Source organism: Pocillopora verrucosa, chromosome 8 (genome assembly GCF_036669915.1).
Source record: "Pocillopora verrucosa isolate sample1 chromosome 8, ASM3666991v2, whole genome shotgun sequence".
Classification (NCBI taxonomy): domain Eukaryota; kingdom Metazoa; phylum Cnidaria; class Anthozoa; order Scleractinia; family Pocilloporidae; genus Pocillopora; species Pocillopora verrucosa.
Genome location: NC_089319.1, coordinates 1,797,789 through 1,814,020, shown reverse-complemented (window position 1 = coordinate 1,814,020; position 16,232 = coordinate 1,797,789). Strand labels below are relative to the sequence as shown.

General features: G+C 38.3%; 3 protein-coding genes and 2 pseudogenes across 3 annotated transcripts; 3 read left to right on the top strand and 2 right to left on the bottom strand.

Annotated features, from left to right (window-relative positions):
* LOC131789184 (neuropeptide FF receptor 1-like) lies at positions 1-921 on the bottom strand. The gene has a single exon (XM_059106270.2). The coding sequence runs from the start codon at positions 919-921 to the stop codon at positions 1-3; it is 921 nt and encodes a 306-aa protein (XP_058962253.2).
* Positions 922-1,203: 282 nt separating this feature from the next.
* On the top strand, positions 1,204-4,485 carry LOC131791524 (QRFP-like peptide receptor; annotated as a pseudogene).
* A 2,207-nt stretch (positions 4,486-6,692) lies between these two features.
* Positions 6,693-7,620, bottom strand: LOC131789158 (neuropeptide FF receptor 1-like; annotated as a pseudogene).
* A 2,031-nt stretch (positions 7,621-9,651) lies between these two features.
* Positions 9,652-12,109, top strand: LOC131790878 (FAD-linked sulfhydryl oxidase ALR-like). Its single transcript, XM_059108131.2, is given in 3 exon segments — positions 9,652-9,795; positions 10,606-10,841; positions 10,960-12,109. Coding segments are annotated over 3 exon segments (543 nt in total). The 3' UTR covers positions 11,123-12,109.
* Positions 12,110-14,811: 2,702 nt separating this feature from the next.
* On the top strand, positions 14,812-15,780 carry LOC131789151 (neuropeptide FF receptor 1-like). The gene has a single exon (XM_059106226.2). It carries the CDS (start codon positions 14,812-14,814, stop codon positions 15,778-15,780), a length of 969 nt encoding a protein of 322 aa, XP_058962209.2.
* The last annotated feature ends 452 nt before the right edge of the window (positions 15,781-16,232 follow it).

Genomic DNA, 16,232 nt, shown 5'->3' with positions numbered 1-16,232 from the left:
CTATGTTGGCGCCTGCGCGACACGTGACACGTGACGGTAGCACAGGGTGCGTGCTAGAAACGTGACGTAACTACAACGGTACTGTTTATTCATCACCCCATAGACGACTGGGTTTAGACAGCTATGGAGTCTTGTTAGTATATCTGCAACAAACCAAAGTTCTTCATAGGAAACATTTCTGAAATCCAACAGCATCCACGCGACTTGATTAGGCAACAGCAACACCAAAAACAAGAACATAATTACTGCCACGGTTTTCAGTATTATCATACTCTCTCTTGAATTTTCTTCTCCTGGGATCCGTCTGTTAGTGAATAAATTGCTGTTTCTCGGAAACACCGGTCGATTTCTCATAAAAAGCCATATTCGTATGTAGCAAATTGCAGTAATCAGCAGCCGTAAAATATACTGTGCTGTGAGGAGTGAGACGGTGTATGCCTGGCGATGAGCAAGGGAAGGCCAATCTTCTTTACATTTGCCATCTTTTGTTATTTTACCAACAACAATGAGTGGAATAACGAAAATAAAAGCTGCCAGCCACACGAAGGACACCCATATTACTGCACCTCTTCGTTTTAGCTTTGGCCTCCAAGGATTTGTTACAACATGGCACCGATAGATCGCCATGGATGTGATGGTGAAAAGTCCTGCATTGTATCCGGTTGTAACAATAGTCAGATGTACTCTGCAGCTGTATGTTTCAGACGTAAGGCTGAAGTGTTGTAAAATAGAAACAGGCGAATCCGAACACAGCAAAACCAAATCTGCAATAGCCAGACTTATAACAAATGTTCCATGAATTGTCTTCCTAGCGTTTCTCTGATGAACTGTGATAAGAACAAATATGTTTCCTACAAGCCCTATGATGAATACTGTTATGATAACTGCAACCTCGGTCCACCATTGCAGGTTCTTCTCCATGGCAGGGCTTAAAGAGTCGTGGTCAATGCGTCCGTTTTGTGAATCGTTTCTGCCCAAAACTTATTCACAGTACATGTGTCACGTTTTCAGTGCTGCAGCCACGCTCACAAACCTACGAGTATACCATTACTACAATGTGTTCTACGCCCACAAAATAAGTTGCAAAACAAGTCAGTTAATGAACTATCTGTGAATAAGGACAGTGTAGCTATGATAACTGGTAGATGTTAGAGTACAGACACAAGGATATTTGGTTATCAAAGCCTATTAACCGGACCCACAATGTTTGAACAGCGTTATACAGGCTTTAAACACAGTGAGTCAAAGTTTTTTTCACCTTTGCAGTTCGTTGCGGTTTGGGTTAAAAATCTTCACAATGGCTTCCGCAGGGAAGTCGGCCAAAAATGTTGCGCGGGGGTGAATAATATTCACATCAACGAATATTTGCCGAAAAAAACTTCAAATTAATTACTGGTCGTTTTATCTTGGGTAAATTAATCTTGGTTAAACCGGCATGCGACGAAAAAATTACCTGTATTGCTTTTCCCACTTTACAAAAGCTGTCGTTTTACTACGTATCCTCCAGCGAGACGAAGATTGGTATTATAAATACGTACACAGACTGCCCATTTATAAAACCTCCCTTAATTAGGTTGCCGATGCATATCAGTTTTGAACTTAAATGGGTCTTGCGTCTTGCCTGTCGCAGAAGAGGGGATGTATGGACAATTGTTGAAAGTCAGAATTTGTAAGGTGGAAAGTGTTCATCTTGGTTACTATCAAAAGTTTGCGTTTCAATATCCCTTGTTTAATGTTTTAATAATTAGATTGTTATAAAAAATAAAGTGACTTTTGCCTGCTCTATTTAGCCGGTGGTAATAGATGCTGCTTGCCGAGTATCATTTCATTCAAGAAAATGACAGCGTCTAAGTGTTGGGACACAATTGAATTATTACCATGTCCGAAGTTTTAAGTTCATAAAAGTTACTGCAGAAACGACGGGAAGTTTCATGGTTTGCATATGAAGATTTTTAAATTAATGAGGTTGAAAATGGTGCAATACTTGAGTCGCCCGTGATATATCAAATTTATTAGAATTTTCAGACACACTTAAGACTGAGCTTCTATTTTGTTCTAGTGTCAAACTCCGAAAGCTTTTTTTTTTATTTTTCTACCCCTAAAAAACCATAGACGCTGGAAAAAAACAGCTACGCCCCAGCTTTGTCCATTGCTGGACCAATTAAAAGAGCCTGTATTTAACATGACGTTTTAATAGCCACTGCATTTAATCAATATTTGAGCACCAATAGTGTGAAGAAGTGACAGCCTGTTCACTATCGGTAAGCATAGAACTCAATCTTATTGACGTCCCTCTGTAATTTTCTCAAGCGAACATGATCTTGACAATTCGCTTTCTCAGTTTCGCTTGGAATCAGATCTGTTCAACAGTCCCTGTTTACCACCAGAACATTTTATCCATTTTACACATTCTACAAAAGGTAAGCAGATCAAGAATGAGTAACCAAAATTTAAAGGTATTTCTTGCCAAAGAATTTGTTTGTTCTAGAAAAGCAGGCTGGTCGATTGTTATAATAAAACGTGCGTGATGCTTAAAGGAGCTTGACGTTAAATTGAGATCCACTTTGAGAGGAAGCATGTAGTTAAACAGCTTCAGCATACTACTTTCAAAAATGTAAAAAATATCTATTGGTGTCTAAAACCAACACAGCGGCCAAAACTAAGGCATGTGCAAATGAGGTCAATTTTTGCAGCCAGCCGCGCTTTACTTTCCGGAGAAAAAGCTCAATGTGAATTGACCACCCGTGCAAATTTTCTAAAGGTGGCTTTTTCTTTTTCGTCAGAGCTAAGACACATGTTACAGCAGTCTGATTCAAAAGCTTCTCTTCTTTGCGGGAACTGGTCGGACTCAACTTAACATTTCGTGTTGTTCAGGGACTGTTTGACGAGGTGGAGAGGGAATCTCTAACTCGAATATAATTACACAAAAGAGTATTGTTTAAAAATACTAAATGCTTGAAGTATAAAAGCGGAACAGTGATTACTTTCACTGAACATGAGAAAACTGTTCTCGAGCAAAGGAGCTCTAAGGTTCGTGTAAAACAATAATAAATCATCCCAATTTTTTAACTGGTTTATGTGTTGAAATTTTTTTTGGTAAATCAGACACGCGGATGGCTGCAGAAACCTGAGTTTACACGTAACGTTTCCGCATGCTAATCCTTATTTGGTTTTGTTAAGGTGATGCCTTTCGAAAAAAACACGTCTAGAGCAGAAAAAAATGTTTATTAACAAGAGAGCCTTATTCGCTCTCTTGATGTTAATCTATCCCATGAAACGACCCAATAAAACAGAAACTTCATAGAACCCCATGATTTACTTAGCGCTAGAATGTCTATTCTGCACACTAAGGCAAAAAAACATTATTAACCATTCATTTTCTTGTTATTTTTCAGATCGGATTTGCTCAGCAAAGTATTGGTTTCAAAAAACACCATTGTCGCTTTCACTGACACAGAAAGCGGCGGAAATCAGCCTTCGTGTGGCTTTTCGCTTTCTTGTGCTAGTCAGCCTTGTCAGTAACTCTCTGGTCTGTCTTGTTGTCCGGCGAAAACGGCTAATGAGAAGCGCCATGAATTATTTGTTGGTGAATCTCGCCTGCGCCGATATGGTGGTAGCTATATTTGTGATCCCTCGGTATATCCTAATTCACACGTAACAATACCGACGGGGCACACAGGGGAAGACCTCTGCAAGTTCCTAACCGGAGGGAACCTGTTATGGACCGGGGCGTGGTCTCGGTGGTATCACTGATTGCTGTTGCAGTTGAAAGATATTTTGCGGTGTTGTACCCACACGACGAGAAAAAAAACGTATCACAAAGGCCAAACTCAAATTCATCATACCTGCCTGTTGGCTGTTTTCAATCCTTTTGGATCTTCCTCTATATGTGTTGGTGAAATACAACGAGGATTTAGATTTTTGCCTCGAGGATTGGCCCTCTGGTTGGTATTTGAATGCTTATAGCCTTGGATGGCGCATTGTAGTCGGAATTTTACCGTTGTCTGTTATGACGCTTCGTTACAGTCGAGTGGTTTTAAACTCTGGGTCACAAGTTCGCAACCGGTAGACCAATCACAGCGCGCCGTCATCAAGTCACGCAAGCGTGTCACGAAAATGGTCTTGACCGTGACAGTTGTTTGCGCAGTATGTTGGCTTCCTTGTCTCATTGCCTATGTTCTTGGTTTCTATGGGTTAAACTCTCAAGGCGACATAGTTCACACGACAACCGTTGTCCTAGCAACTTTAAACTCAGCTGTTAATCCGATCATCTACTGTTTTCAGAGCAGACAGTTTAGGAGATGTGTCAAGGTACTTTTGCTTTCTCCATATTTGATGTGGCGAACTGCAACTGTAGGACCCGCCTAGAATTTCGGATACACTGGAAGAAACCGTGAGGCTCTTGAAGAATTGAAGATGGTTTTTTCACCTGAAAAAATCTAAAGGGAAAGAGTAAAACTTAGTTCATAAACTAAGAGAAGTCGTCCTGAAACAAGTATCCTCCCAGTGACATATTCCAGAGTCTAAATTTAATTCAAAGTCATACTGCGCAGCTATTTTAAGAACGGTGTCTCATTAACCATACGTAATAAGTTACAATAGGCTTTGATTTTTATCAAAAAAATTATAGAAAGACTGATCATGTTACGAAAAACAGTTTTTATAGGCCTCAAGAGGACTTGAACTCGACTTTACAGCGCTGAGTCGGGTAAAATGATTGGAATAAACTAAGATATAAGAGACTAATTTGAGTTTCACCGAGCTAAGGACAACGTTTAAAGGTCAGGCAGTCGGGAACACGATTTTTTTAAAGTTATTCCTTAATCTCTTGTTTCACACTTGTTTTAAAAAAATGTCAACCAAGAAAAAATTAGATGCCTGTCGGCAGGGAGACTAAGGCGAAAGGTAATAGCTTTTGTAACGAAGTAAGATTAGTTCATGAAAAGATATTGAAAAGAAAAATGAATGAATCATTCATCAGTTTATACCGGAGAACTCCTGAGCCCTTTGTATTTAATTGAGTCGTATAGCCCCGCTTTTCCATTTTAGAGAATCAATCCATATCCGGGCGTTAAGACAATTTATTATAAATCCCACTCCTCTTCACCGATGCGCCATTTTATTATGAAACAGGAAATCAAGGCTTCAATATTGAACTCTAAGGAATATTTATATAAAGTGATTGTAACGTAGTTACAATTTGCGTTCATTTAGATTTTTGTTAACACTTCGGTTGAAAATAATATCTTCAAAATTTAGCCCTTATCAACAGATGTAACTGAAATATACGAATCAATGAGTTAATTTTATTTGGAAAGTTAAAGAAATAACTCATATTGAAACCAGATTTAACTCAACAAACATTATGTACATTTAAGATATAAGACAAGAAGGTTGACAATTAAGTTCTCATATATATTCTTGTCTAAATTTGCTGAGCCAGACGAGCGCACACTAATAAATAGATTAGAGAACGGTATTGCATTGCTTTTGGATTATGAACAAGTTAATACCATGATGGTGCTTATGTCAAAGATTAGAGCTTCGAGTGATCGTTACAAATAATATACAAGTCGTGCAAAGTTTTCAATCAGGTTTGAGCAGGAATAGACAACGAGCAGTCTCTCCTTTTCGCCGAAGTCCATCGCGCAAGTAAAGGGAAATAATCAGTGGAAAAAATGATTGATGTCTGCGTACCTCACTTCTAGAGTTCCGTGGCGCACTAAAATCATTTTCTTTTCACAGATTTTTTTCCTCGCGCGACGGACTTCGCCGAAAAGATCGGACTGCTTGTAGTCTACAAAATGAATCTTAACCTCTACTTCTTTAGAACTGCACTTCTTCTGTAAAAAGTCTTTTTACTTCTGCTATTGTTTCCGATATAAATTGATCCTGCAAATAGCCAGCTATTTTCTTTCCAGGATTTTAAAAAGGCTTGTGTGTTTCTGTCACCTTGAATTATAGCCCCTGTGAATGCATATTATCTCTATGACGAGATCACTCAGCTGTTAGATTCTTGTTTCTTCTTTTTCTCTTTTTGGTGACATCAGTGACGTGAGACGAGTGCAAAAGACGCGTGACTCCCCAGTGGCATAAATCATTAATGTGACATAACTTAAACGATCTGGTCTGGGTACCCGTGAGTTAGAGCAGTTTTTCTGCACTTGTATTTGACCGATCACAGAGTATGCATGTCTTGTCTCCCCACGCACCTTTCCAACGAGAATGAAGGAGAACAAAAGCGAGCAATTCGCATCATCTTTCCCTTTTGCTCATAGAATGAGGCATTGGCTGAATCAGACTTAAATAAATTTCAGATCGCCGTCAGGAACTATTTTATAAATTATTCAATAACTTCTTCAGTGTGAGCTCCATGACCTTCTTCCTGTTCGTAGCACAAGTACTTTGAACTTTAGAAACAAACAGAAGTTTAAGCCCGTGTTCAAGACAGAAATCTTTCTTAACAGTTTTATCACTTTTAATGCCCTTAAAGCCTAAATTATTTTGTCAGAATTTTATATTTAATCGAAATATATTATTTATCACCGTACAGATGTACAAACATATTTCCATAAAAACTGCTTTATACCACTGATACTTCTTTTTAATGCTACTATTGATATCGTCTTTTTTAATAAGCGTGAAATTCAATTTTTTAGTTTCTGAGCGATAGTGAATAAACTATGTATCTTTCATCCTATGTTGGCGCCTGCGCGACACGTGACACGTGAACCGTAATACAGGGCGCGTGTTAAAAACGAGACGTAATTACGACGGTACTGTTTATTCATCACTCCATAAACGACTGGGTTTAGAAAGCTATGGAGCCTTGAAAATATGTCTGCAACAAACCAGAGCCCTTCATAGGAAACATTTCTGAAATCCAACAGCATCCACGCGACTTGATTTGGCAGCAACAATACCGAGAACAAGAACAACAATTACTGCTACGGTTTTCAGTATTATCACACTCTCTCTTGTATTTTTACTCCCGGGATCCGTCTGTTAGTGAATAATTGCTGTTTCTCGGAAACACCGGTCGATTTCTCATAAAAAGCCATATTCGTATGTAGCAAATTGCTATTATCAGCAGCGGTAAAATATACTGTGCTGTGAGGAGTGAGACGGTGTATGCCTGGCGATGAGCAAGGGAAGGCCAATCTTCTTTACATTTGCCATCTTTTGTTATTTTACCAACAACAATGAGTGGAATAACAAAAATAAAAGCTGCCAGCCACACGAAGGACACCCATATTACTGCACCTCTTCGTTTTAGCTTTGGCCTCCAAGGATTTGTTACAACATGGCACGGATAGATCGCCATGACAGTGATGGTGAAAAGTCCTGCATTGTATCCGGTTGTAACAACAGTCAGATGTACTCTGCAGCTGTATGTTTTTCAGACGTAAGGCTGAAGTGTTGCAAAATAGAAACAGGCGAATCCAGACACAGCAAAACCAAATCTGCAATGGCGAGACTTGTAACAAATGTTCCATGAATTGTCTTCCTAGCGTTTCTCTCGTTAACTATGATAAGAACAAGTATGTTTCCTACAAGCCCTATGATGAATAGTGTTATGATAACTGCAACCTCGGTCCACCATTGCAGGTTCTTCTTCATTGCGAGGCTTAAAGAATCGTGGTCAATGTGTCCGTTTTGTGAATCGTTTCTGCCCAGAACTTATTCACCGTACAAGTGTCACGTTTTCAGTGCTGCAGCCACGCTTACAAACTTACGAGTATACCATTACTACAATGTGTTCTACGCCCACAAAATAAGTAGCGAAACAAGTCAGGTAACGATACTATTTGTGAATAAGGAAGTGTAGATATGATAACAAGTAGATGTAGATTACAGAACGCAAAGATTTTTCTGTTATCTTAGCTATTCACCAGACCCAAACACTCCTCAACAGCTAACCTTGCATCTCCAATGTTTGAGAAAGCTGACCTTCTTACTGTGTTATGCAGGCTTTTAAGACATAGTGAGTCCAAAGTTTTTTTCCGCCTTTTCAGTTCGTTGCTAGTTTGTGTAAATCTTCACAATGGTTGCCGCAGGAAGTCGGCCAAAAATGTCGCGCGTGAATCATATTCACACAAAACGAATATTTGTGAAAAAATTAAAATTAATTAAATATTCTCTTTATTTTGGGTAAATTAATTTGGTTAAACCGGCTTGCGCGAAAAAAAATACATGTATTGCTTTTTTCACTTACAAACGCTGTCGTTTTATTACGTATCCTCCAGCGAGAAGAAGATCGAAATTATGTATACGTACACAGACCGCCCATTTATAAAATATCCCTTAATTAGGTTGCCGATGCATATCACTTTCGAACTTAAATGGTTGTTGCGTCTGCCTGTCGCAGCAGCTGCTGGTGTACAGACAATAGAAAGTCTATTTAATTCGTAATGTGGAAAGTGTTTATCTCGGTTATTATTCAAATGTTTGCGTCAAATCTCTTTTAAAATATTTTAATCATTAGATTTTTCATACAAATAAGTGACTTCTGCCCGCTCTATTTAGGCAGTGGTAAAAATGATGCTTACCGGGTGTCAATTTCATTCTAGAAAAAAATTGGCGAGTTTATCCTGCGTTTAAGTGTTGGGAAACAATTGAATCATTTACCATGTCAACAGTTTTAAGTTCACCATAAAAGTTATTGCAGAAACGACGGAAGTTTTATGAGAAGGTGTATTACTGACTAATATTTTACTGAGGAGAAATTGCTGCCACATTGAGTCGCCCGTGATATATCAAATTTCTTAGAATTTTCAGACACACTTAAGGCTGAGCTTCACTGCCGTAAACATCATCGTGCGGCAGTGTTTAAAGCGCGAAAAATAGAATGCAATGGTGCACGAAACACCTTGAATTATTTTTGGACAAAAATTACTCCCGTTCTTTCCACAGACGCGTCTCACGTATCTACATTATATAAATCTCACTTTTGCATATTTAGTTCATTTAGCGAAATATGATAAGATGAACTATGCAGAGATCAATTACGGAAATATATCTTTAATGTGGGTACTCTCTCCTTTGTTCAGGTGAGGAAGATCAAAAACAAATGGCCGCTGACGCATGTAGATGGAATTACGCAACAATGAAGATCCGACTGGGCTAGGGTTAAAATATAATTTGGGAGTGTGAAGATAACTTACATCTATATATCTTGGCCCCACTTTTGCTACCGATACATAACGTGCACACACGCGTATAATTTATCCGTAGAAAGTGAAACTACGCAATTACCGTGATGTACGTAAATAGCGTCGTCATGCAAATCTGAGAAATTGACGTCGGCTAACGTCCACAATGGCATGCGTGTAAAAGTCGGCTTAACTCTCGAGAAAAGAAGGATAAAAGGGCATTTGTGGATGAAGGCTGTGACATGTTGGTTACTTACTTCGTTAGCTTCACGTAAACAAGGTCGTGGAGCAACGAGATACCAAGAGACCGCGGTGATACGACTGAAAGCCTAACATTTTGTGGGTTTTAATAGCGTTAGGTAAACCCCAAGAAGAAAATAAGGATAATGATTATTGGAAGGCATAAAGCTAACTCAAAGATCTGTCGGAGCCGCCCTTTGTTACCGTTTGCCCAGTACTAAGGAACGCGGGCGCACAAATTGTTCGTTAGTGCTGTGTCATGTGCTCTTACATGACGTATTGATTATTCCCCGTCAAGATGGCAGACGAAGACATGTCTCCTCTGCATCGTAAAAAGCCCTGTCGTGCATGTAGAGATTTCAAGTCATGGATGAATCAAGGGAATAGAAACAAAAGTACTATGGTAAGGTCTTTAGATCATTACAAAATCAAAAGAATCAGAGCTATAACATATTTGAAAGAAGAACATCATCATCATGTGAAGGAGAAATATGTTACATCACCCGGGTTACATCATCATTACACATGCACAAATTTTATTCGTTTGTCCCAAATTTTAGGTTTAGTTCTTCTCAGAAATCTAGAGTAATCCCTTAATTTTAGTTTTTAACCCAATTCTCATCAGAAGCTATTTCAAATCACCAAAAGCGTTTCCACAGTATTATGCGAGCGCATGCATAGCTACCGGTATAGGTGACTTTCGATTTTGGTAAGAAATTACGGCTCCACTCAAATAGCCGTCGGTTGCTCATTAACCTTTCCAGGGATAGTGAACAGCTAATATTCAGTCAAGCATAATCGTAACTATCAATGAGACACTGTTAAGACACCTGCTAAGATGCCTGACTACATTGATCAGTGTTTTTCCCTTTCCGTGCTACTCGAGCTAAATGCAGTAGTATAACACCTCCAACTTGTTGTTTTAAGGCCTCTTATGGTCTTTGTGGTCAGAGTGTAGAGTTGAATGACAACCTCTTGTTTCCCCCCCCCCCTCCTCCTGACATCCTTTCTGGTTTCATTCTTCCCTAGACACTCCTCTCTCTTCTTCATCCCCCCCCATATCTTTCCTGTCACCCCTCCCCTGTCTTCCTTTCCTTTTTAACTTCTCTCCTTATAAATTTCCTTTTCTACCATTTTCACTTTCTAGTATTATGAAATTATCTCTTCTTACAAGTTGAATTTTTTTATTTATTTATTATTTTTTTTTTACCAGAGTAATAACAAGAACTCATCTCAAAGCCATGACTCAGCATCTCGGGATGAATCCAGTGTAGAGTGTCCCCTCGATAGGCAAGAGCTTGGCCGATCAACATGGAACTTTCTTCATACAATGGCTGCTTATTATCCAGACAATCCTTCCCAACAACAACAAAATGACATGGCTAGTTTTGTAAAAATATTTTCCAAATTTTATCCTTGTGAAGACTGTGCTTCACATCTTAGAGAAAGGTAAATTTGTCATAGTGCAGCCATACAAGCATTGGATTTTTCATTTTACTGAAAATTGTGTACTGTTTATCTTTATTTATTTATTTTATTCTTTTTCTTTTTTTTTTTTTTTATTTAGGTTACAAACTCACCCCCCTGACACAAGCAACAGATACAGTTTTTGTCAGTGGATGTGCCATATGCACAATGAAGTAAACAGGAGGCTTGGAAAAAAAGAATTTGACTGTTCAAAGGTTGATGAGCGATGGCTTGATGGGTGGAAAGATGGATCATGCGACTAATCAATGTATATAGTATTACAATATGATTCGTCATCAGTGTCTAAAAACTGTAATAGTACTATGCAGGAACCATGCAGGAGGAGGGGCTGGGGGACTGTAGCCCCCCCACTCTTTTAAATTAAACAAAAAGTTGTTTAACAAAAATAACAGAGCCAAAAATAGCCCCCCCCTCCACTCGAAAACTTGCTGCATGTTACTAAACATCTTTCAAAAGAAATATTGCTTATTTAAATGATTCTCCAGTGTGCTGGTAGATCCAGTATAGTTAGGGGAGAAATATTGTTGAGACAATGAAATATAACAACAAAAATAAAAATGAGACAATATGTTAACCTTAGAAAATAAGGTATTTAATCGGTGCCTTCAGTGTGTAAGGGATATGGATTTTTATGAACAAAAGCTAAGCTCTTCTCAAATAAGAGTTGTGCAACCTTCAAACAAATAGATGTTTCCCCCACCAGAAAAACAAATACAAAAGCAAATGCTCCTCTTTGAGCTTGGCAAAAGCTATTACTTGAGAGGAAGTAAGATATAGCAATACTTTGTAGTATTCAGTGATATCACTGTAATTTGTAAAACTGTTTTAAAGTTTTGTTAACCCTTTGGCCCTGTAAGAGTGACTAACATCTAATTTCTCCTTACAATATCAGCCCTGAATCACACATTAAAGTCACAAGAATGAAGGACACGATCGCCTACTAAAGTAGCTCCTGATTGTTAACAAATTTTCCTTGTCAGCACCTTACAATCAACATACACAGAATGGTATGATGAATATGCATACTGATGTAAGGGTGTAAAGGGTTACCTCTCCTACCCTGAGAGGTTATGAAGTGATTGAGGTGTGGCCTCTTTTAACACCAGAGAATAGGCATATGATACAACAGTCACAGGTTGGTGTCTTTATGTATTACCAAATTCCCTTGAGTAATTTTCAAGGACATTTACAGTGCATAGAAGCAAGTATTACAATCACTTCATGGGAGATACAAGGTCACAAGAGTTTTAAATTGAACTGGATAGAAAAGTAGATGAAGCCTTCTCAAACCCCCTGGAGTTTTGACTCTCTAAAAGGTTTTTCTTCAAAATGTAATTTGGTTTGATGATATTACATTTTTCCAAAAAAAACTACCACCCACAATTTTTTGGCATGTTTGATGCTTTCAAGTTTTGCTTAACCCTGGATCACTAGCGTTCATTTTGGTGAAGTGATTTCGAATTTTCAAAATTGAGGGGTTGGACAGCTGCAGTATTTGTAACAGAAATTGAAATCTTCACGAATTCTAAGAACAATAAGGAAATTTCACCGATGGTTGATTAATGCAGCTTATTTCACACTGATTGAAATTAAATTTACCATTAGCTATAAAACAAAAGAATGAGTTCTCCTGAATGGGTGAAAGAAGATCTACTTCGCGTTGTATTTCAGTTCGTTAACGGAAGCAACCTTCTTTGAATTGCTAGCATGCTGAATATTTATTTTGTTTCCAAGAGGCTGGTATTAATTTTGAATCACCGGCTATTACGATTAGAATCTAGTTATCAGCGTATCAATTAAAGTGATTATTAAGAGTTCCACAACCTATTGAAAAATCGATACCCTCTTCCGAAATTTCATGGTGTTAGAAAAAACCTAGGCATTTTCTGAACGAAAATATTTGGAAAAGTTCAGGGACGAACTGGATAGAATAATGAATAATTTTTTGCGTACATTCATCGGCAATTTGGCCGAATGATAATTTTATTAAACGCTAAAGCAATACAAAATTAAGAAAGCACGTAGGGTTATGAATATTAAAGCTAAATGCGTGGTGCGCTTAGAGGAAAGCTGTATATTCTCGAACATTCAGGATTTTTCTTCCCCCTTTTTAATTTAAATCTGAAAAAAAAAGAATCACGTCTTTTTCAGAACACATCTACGGTTTCAATTTTTGTTGGGATTTTAATTGGATTTCTGTATATTTTGAGATGTTGCAGCCTCTTTTTCTATGTTCAACGAATTGAGAGAAATTACCAAAACTTAAAGGAAAAACTTGTATGAAAGATATCGCCCTCAGCAACAGGGCTTTGGCACTTTGTTTTCATATTGGGGATGCTGAATTACTATCTTAGCCTTAGGGACAAATTTAAATAAATGTAATTAGAATTGACCGAGTTCTGCGTGATGTGACAGCCGGTAGTGTAAAAAGTCAAGACGGAGTATCTATTTAAAATGATTTCGTAATTTTGAGGAAAAGAAAAGGTTAAATCTTTTTTCACAAACCCAATTAGAGCACCAGAACTCGATTTGTCATAGGCATGAAATATTCATTTATCTGAAGTAGAAGGCGTCATGATAGATTTATCTGCGAAATTGATTCCCAAATTTAAACGAAATTAAAAAGGCGAGGCGAACTTTTAATTTTCCCGGCAACACTAGACCAAGATTATTTAAGAAGAACTGCAGTAGGTAAAATCATGATAAAAATTCCTTTGGATAGAAGTTCTGAGACAGCCATCTAGAAGGCGATAATTGGAGGAAAATTGAACACCTTAAATTGTGAAAAGTTTTTTGATCAAAATTTTCTTCGCTCAAAGTTCAAAGTACACCGTCCTTTATGTACTTTGTGCATCTTGCAAATTCATGTCGCCAGTACCCAAGTTTTTTTCGTGTCTTGAATAGGTCAAGTCATATGAAGACGATTAATTACACCTTTGCTCCAGGATTTGTATTTAAATTAATCAAATATAGAAAGGGTATTGTCGAGTCAATTACATTAAAAGCTTCCGCAATACACAGTGCACTTTCCGTGTTCTGTAAAAATACCTTATTCAATCATAATCTGTGTGAGTTTTATTCTAACAATAAGTCCTTACACTGAGGAATATTGCCTATCAAAGACTCAATTTGCCACTTTCTATATTTGTTTGCCCAGTGATTCGTCGGTAGAAAAAGAGATGAGATTTGGCTGTCATGGTTTATCTCTGCATCAAGGCACCGTGACAAGTTCTTAAGTGATCTTTATTTCCTTCTCAGGCTTAGCTGCTGTGGCAAATTCATGAACCAGAGAAGGGCTTAAGTCTGGTTGACAGAATTAATTCGAAGCGTCATTTTAGAGCTTAAGGACTAAAGCTTATCGTAAGTTTAAGTGTGGTTTTGAAAACTTGACCTATAGCGCGCACTCGAAAGGTGCAAATAGATTTAGCTGAAATATTCTGAACTGGCAGTGAAATTTTAGTAACAGCAGGAAGGACTGAAAAAGAAATTAAAACTTCAGTGATAAATTGGCAACCGGAAAACGACCAAAAAGAAACTGTGAAACAATTAAGGACTGAAAGGCTAGACATATTTGCATTGAAGTAAGGATAAATGGCTCTAAAAAAAGATATGACAAATCAATAAATTAAAGATTCTTTGCCGAAGCACACACTAAATGGACCCGCAGACTATTGTACAGAGATGTATTTTTTTAAAGATCTTCGCTTCGCTATGAAGTCATCAATGGTGCTATCAGTTCACTAAAATTCAATTTTAGAACCGTACTTGAAGCTTTGAAACTCGAGATTATTTGATTTTATTGATTAATTTTGCTCAATCGCGTTCACGAAACTGATTTCTTCACAGGTTATTATTTGTTTCACGGTGGAGGCATTTGTCACTGGCGGTAGAGAAGACAAGATAAACCCATAGATTACAAGCTCGCACAGGAATGATTCACGGAAACGCCTCTAGCCGCTGGTGGGTCGAGCTTTTAACAGAAGTGACAATTTTCGTTATAGGCTTTTTGGGAAATATCTTTGTGCTTATTATCGTTCACAAGAGGAACGCCAGGATGACAGTACATGGGATTTTTGTTACAAGTCTGGCTATTGCAGATCTGGTTTTGCTGTGTTTTGATTCACCTGTTTCTATTTTACGCCGGTTCAGTCTCGAGTCCGAAACGTATAACTGCAGAGTACATCCGTCTGTTGTTACAACCGGATACAATGCAGGACTCTTCACTATCACTTCTATGGCGATTCATCGGTGCCATATTGTAACAAATCCGTGGAAACCGAAGCTGAAGCGGAGAGGTTCAATAATTTGGGTGTCGCTTGTGTGGCTGGCTGCTTTTATTTTGGTTATTCCACTTATTGTTGTCAATAGAATAACAGAAAATGGCAAATGTGAAGAGCAGTGGTCCTCACTCACAGTCCGTCGGGCGTACACTGCTTTGCTAATGACACTTCAGTACATGCTACCACTGCTCATAACAGCAATTTGTTATCTTCGAATACTGGTATTTTTGAAACAGCGCCCTGTATTGCCGGGAAACAACGATCCCAGGAACAGAAGTCCAGCTCTAAATGAAGAGAACACCAGAGAAACAATAACGATACTAAAGACCGTAGCAGCAATTGTTTTCTTGTTTTTGGTGTTGTTGTTGCCAAATCAAGTCGCTTGGATGCTGTTGGATTTCAGAAATGTTTCCTATGAAGAGCTTTGGTTTGTTGCAGATATACTGACAAGACTGCATAGCTGTCTAAACCCAGTTGTGTACGGAGTCACGAACAAACAGTACCGTCGTAGTTACGCCAGCTTTTTATCGTGCATGTTTTGCACGATATCGTGGATGTTTTGCGATTGCGGACGATCTGGGAGCCTTGATCTTACGCCAGCGGAAAACGCCACCGCATAATTAAGGAAACGACTGAGCAATTTGCCTGTGGTTACACGGAACAGTGTTAGATTCAAGAACTTAGGATTTTCTTTAAAAAAAATTACATTTGTTAAGGGGCGCTACTCATGCCATGTTTGACCAAAAAACATTAACCCCCTCACAAACTTTTTAACTAAATACGTTTTAACGCAAAATGTTTCCCATATCCCTTGATTAATTCATATTATTCTATGTTATTCCCGTGTGATTAACCTCGGTTGCCAGACAAATTACCTGATCTAGGCGGAGCATCATCAACTTTATATACAAAAAGGATAATCTCGAGAAACAACTCAAGGAATATAGTTCCTTCTTAAACTTCCTGGTTATGCGCTCTACTGTAAACGTTAGAGTTAGCGCCAAGGGAGCTTGCTAATGCTTTTGATTCAAGAAGGGGTGCTATAGCTAAGCAGATTCTCCTTTTGAGGAAA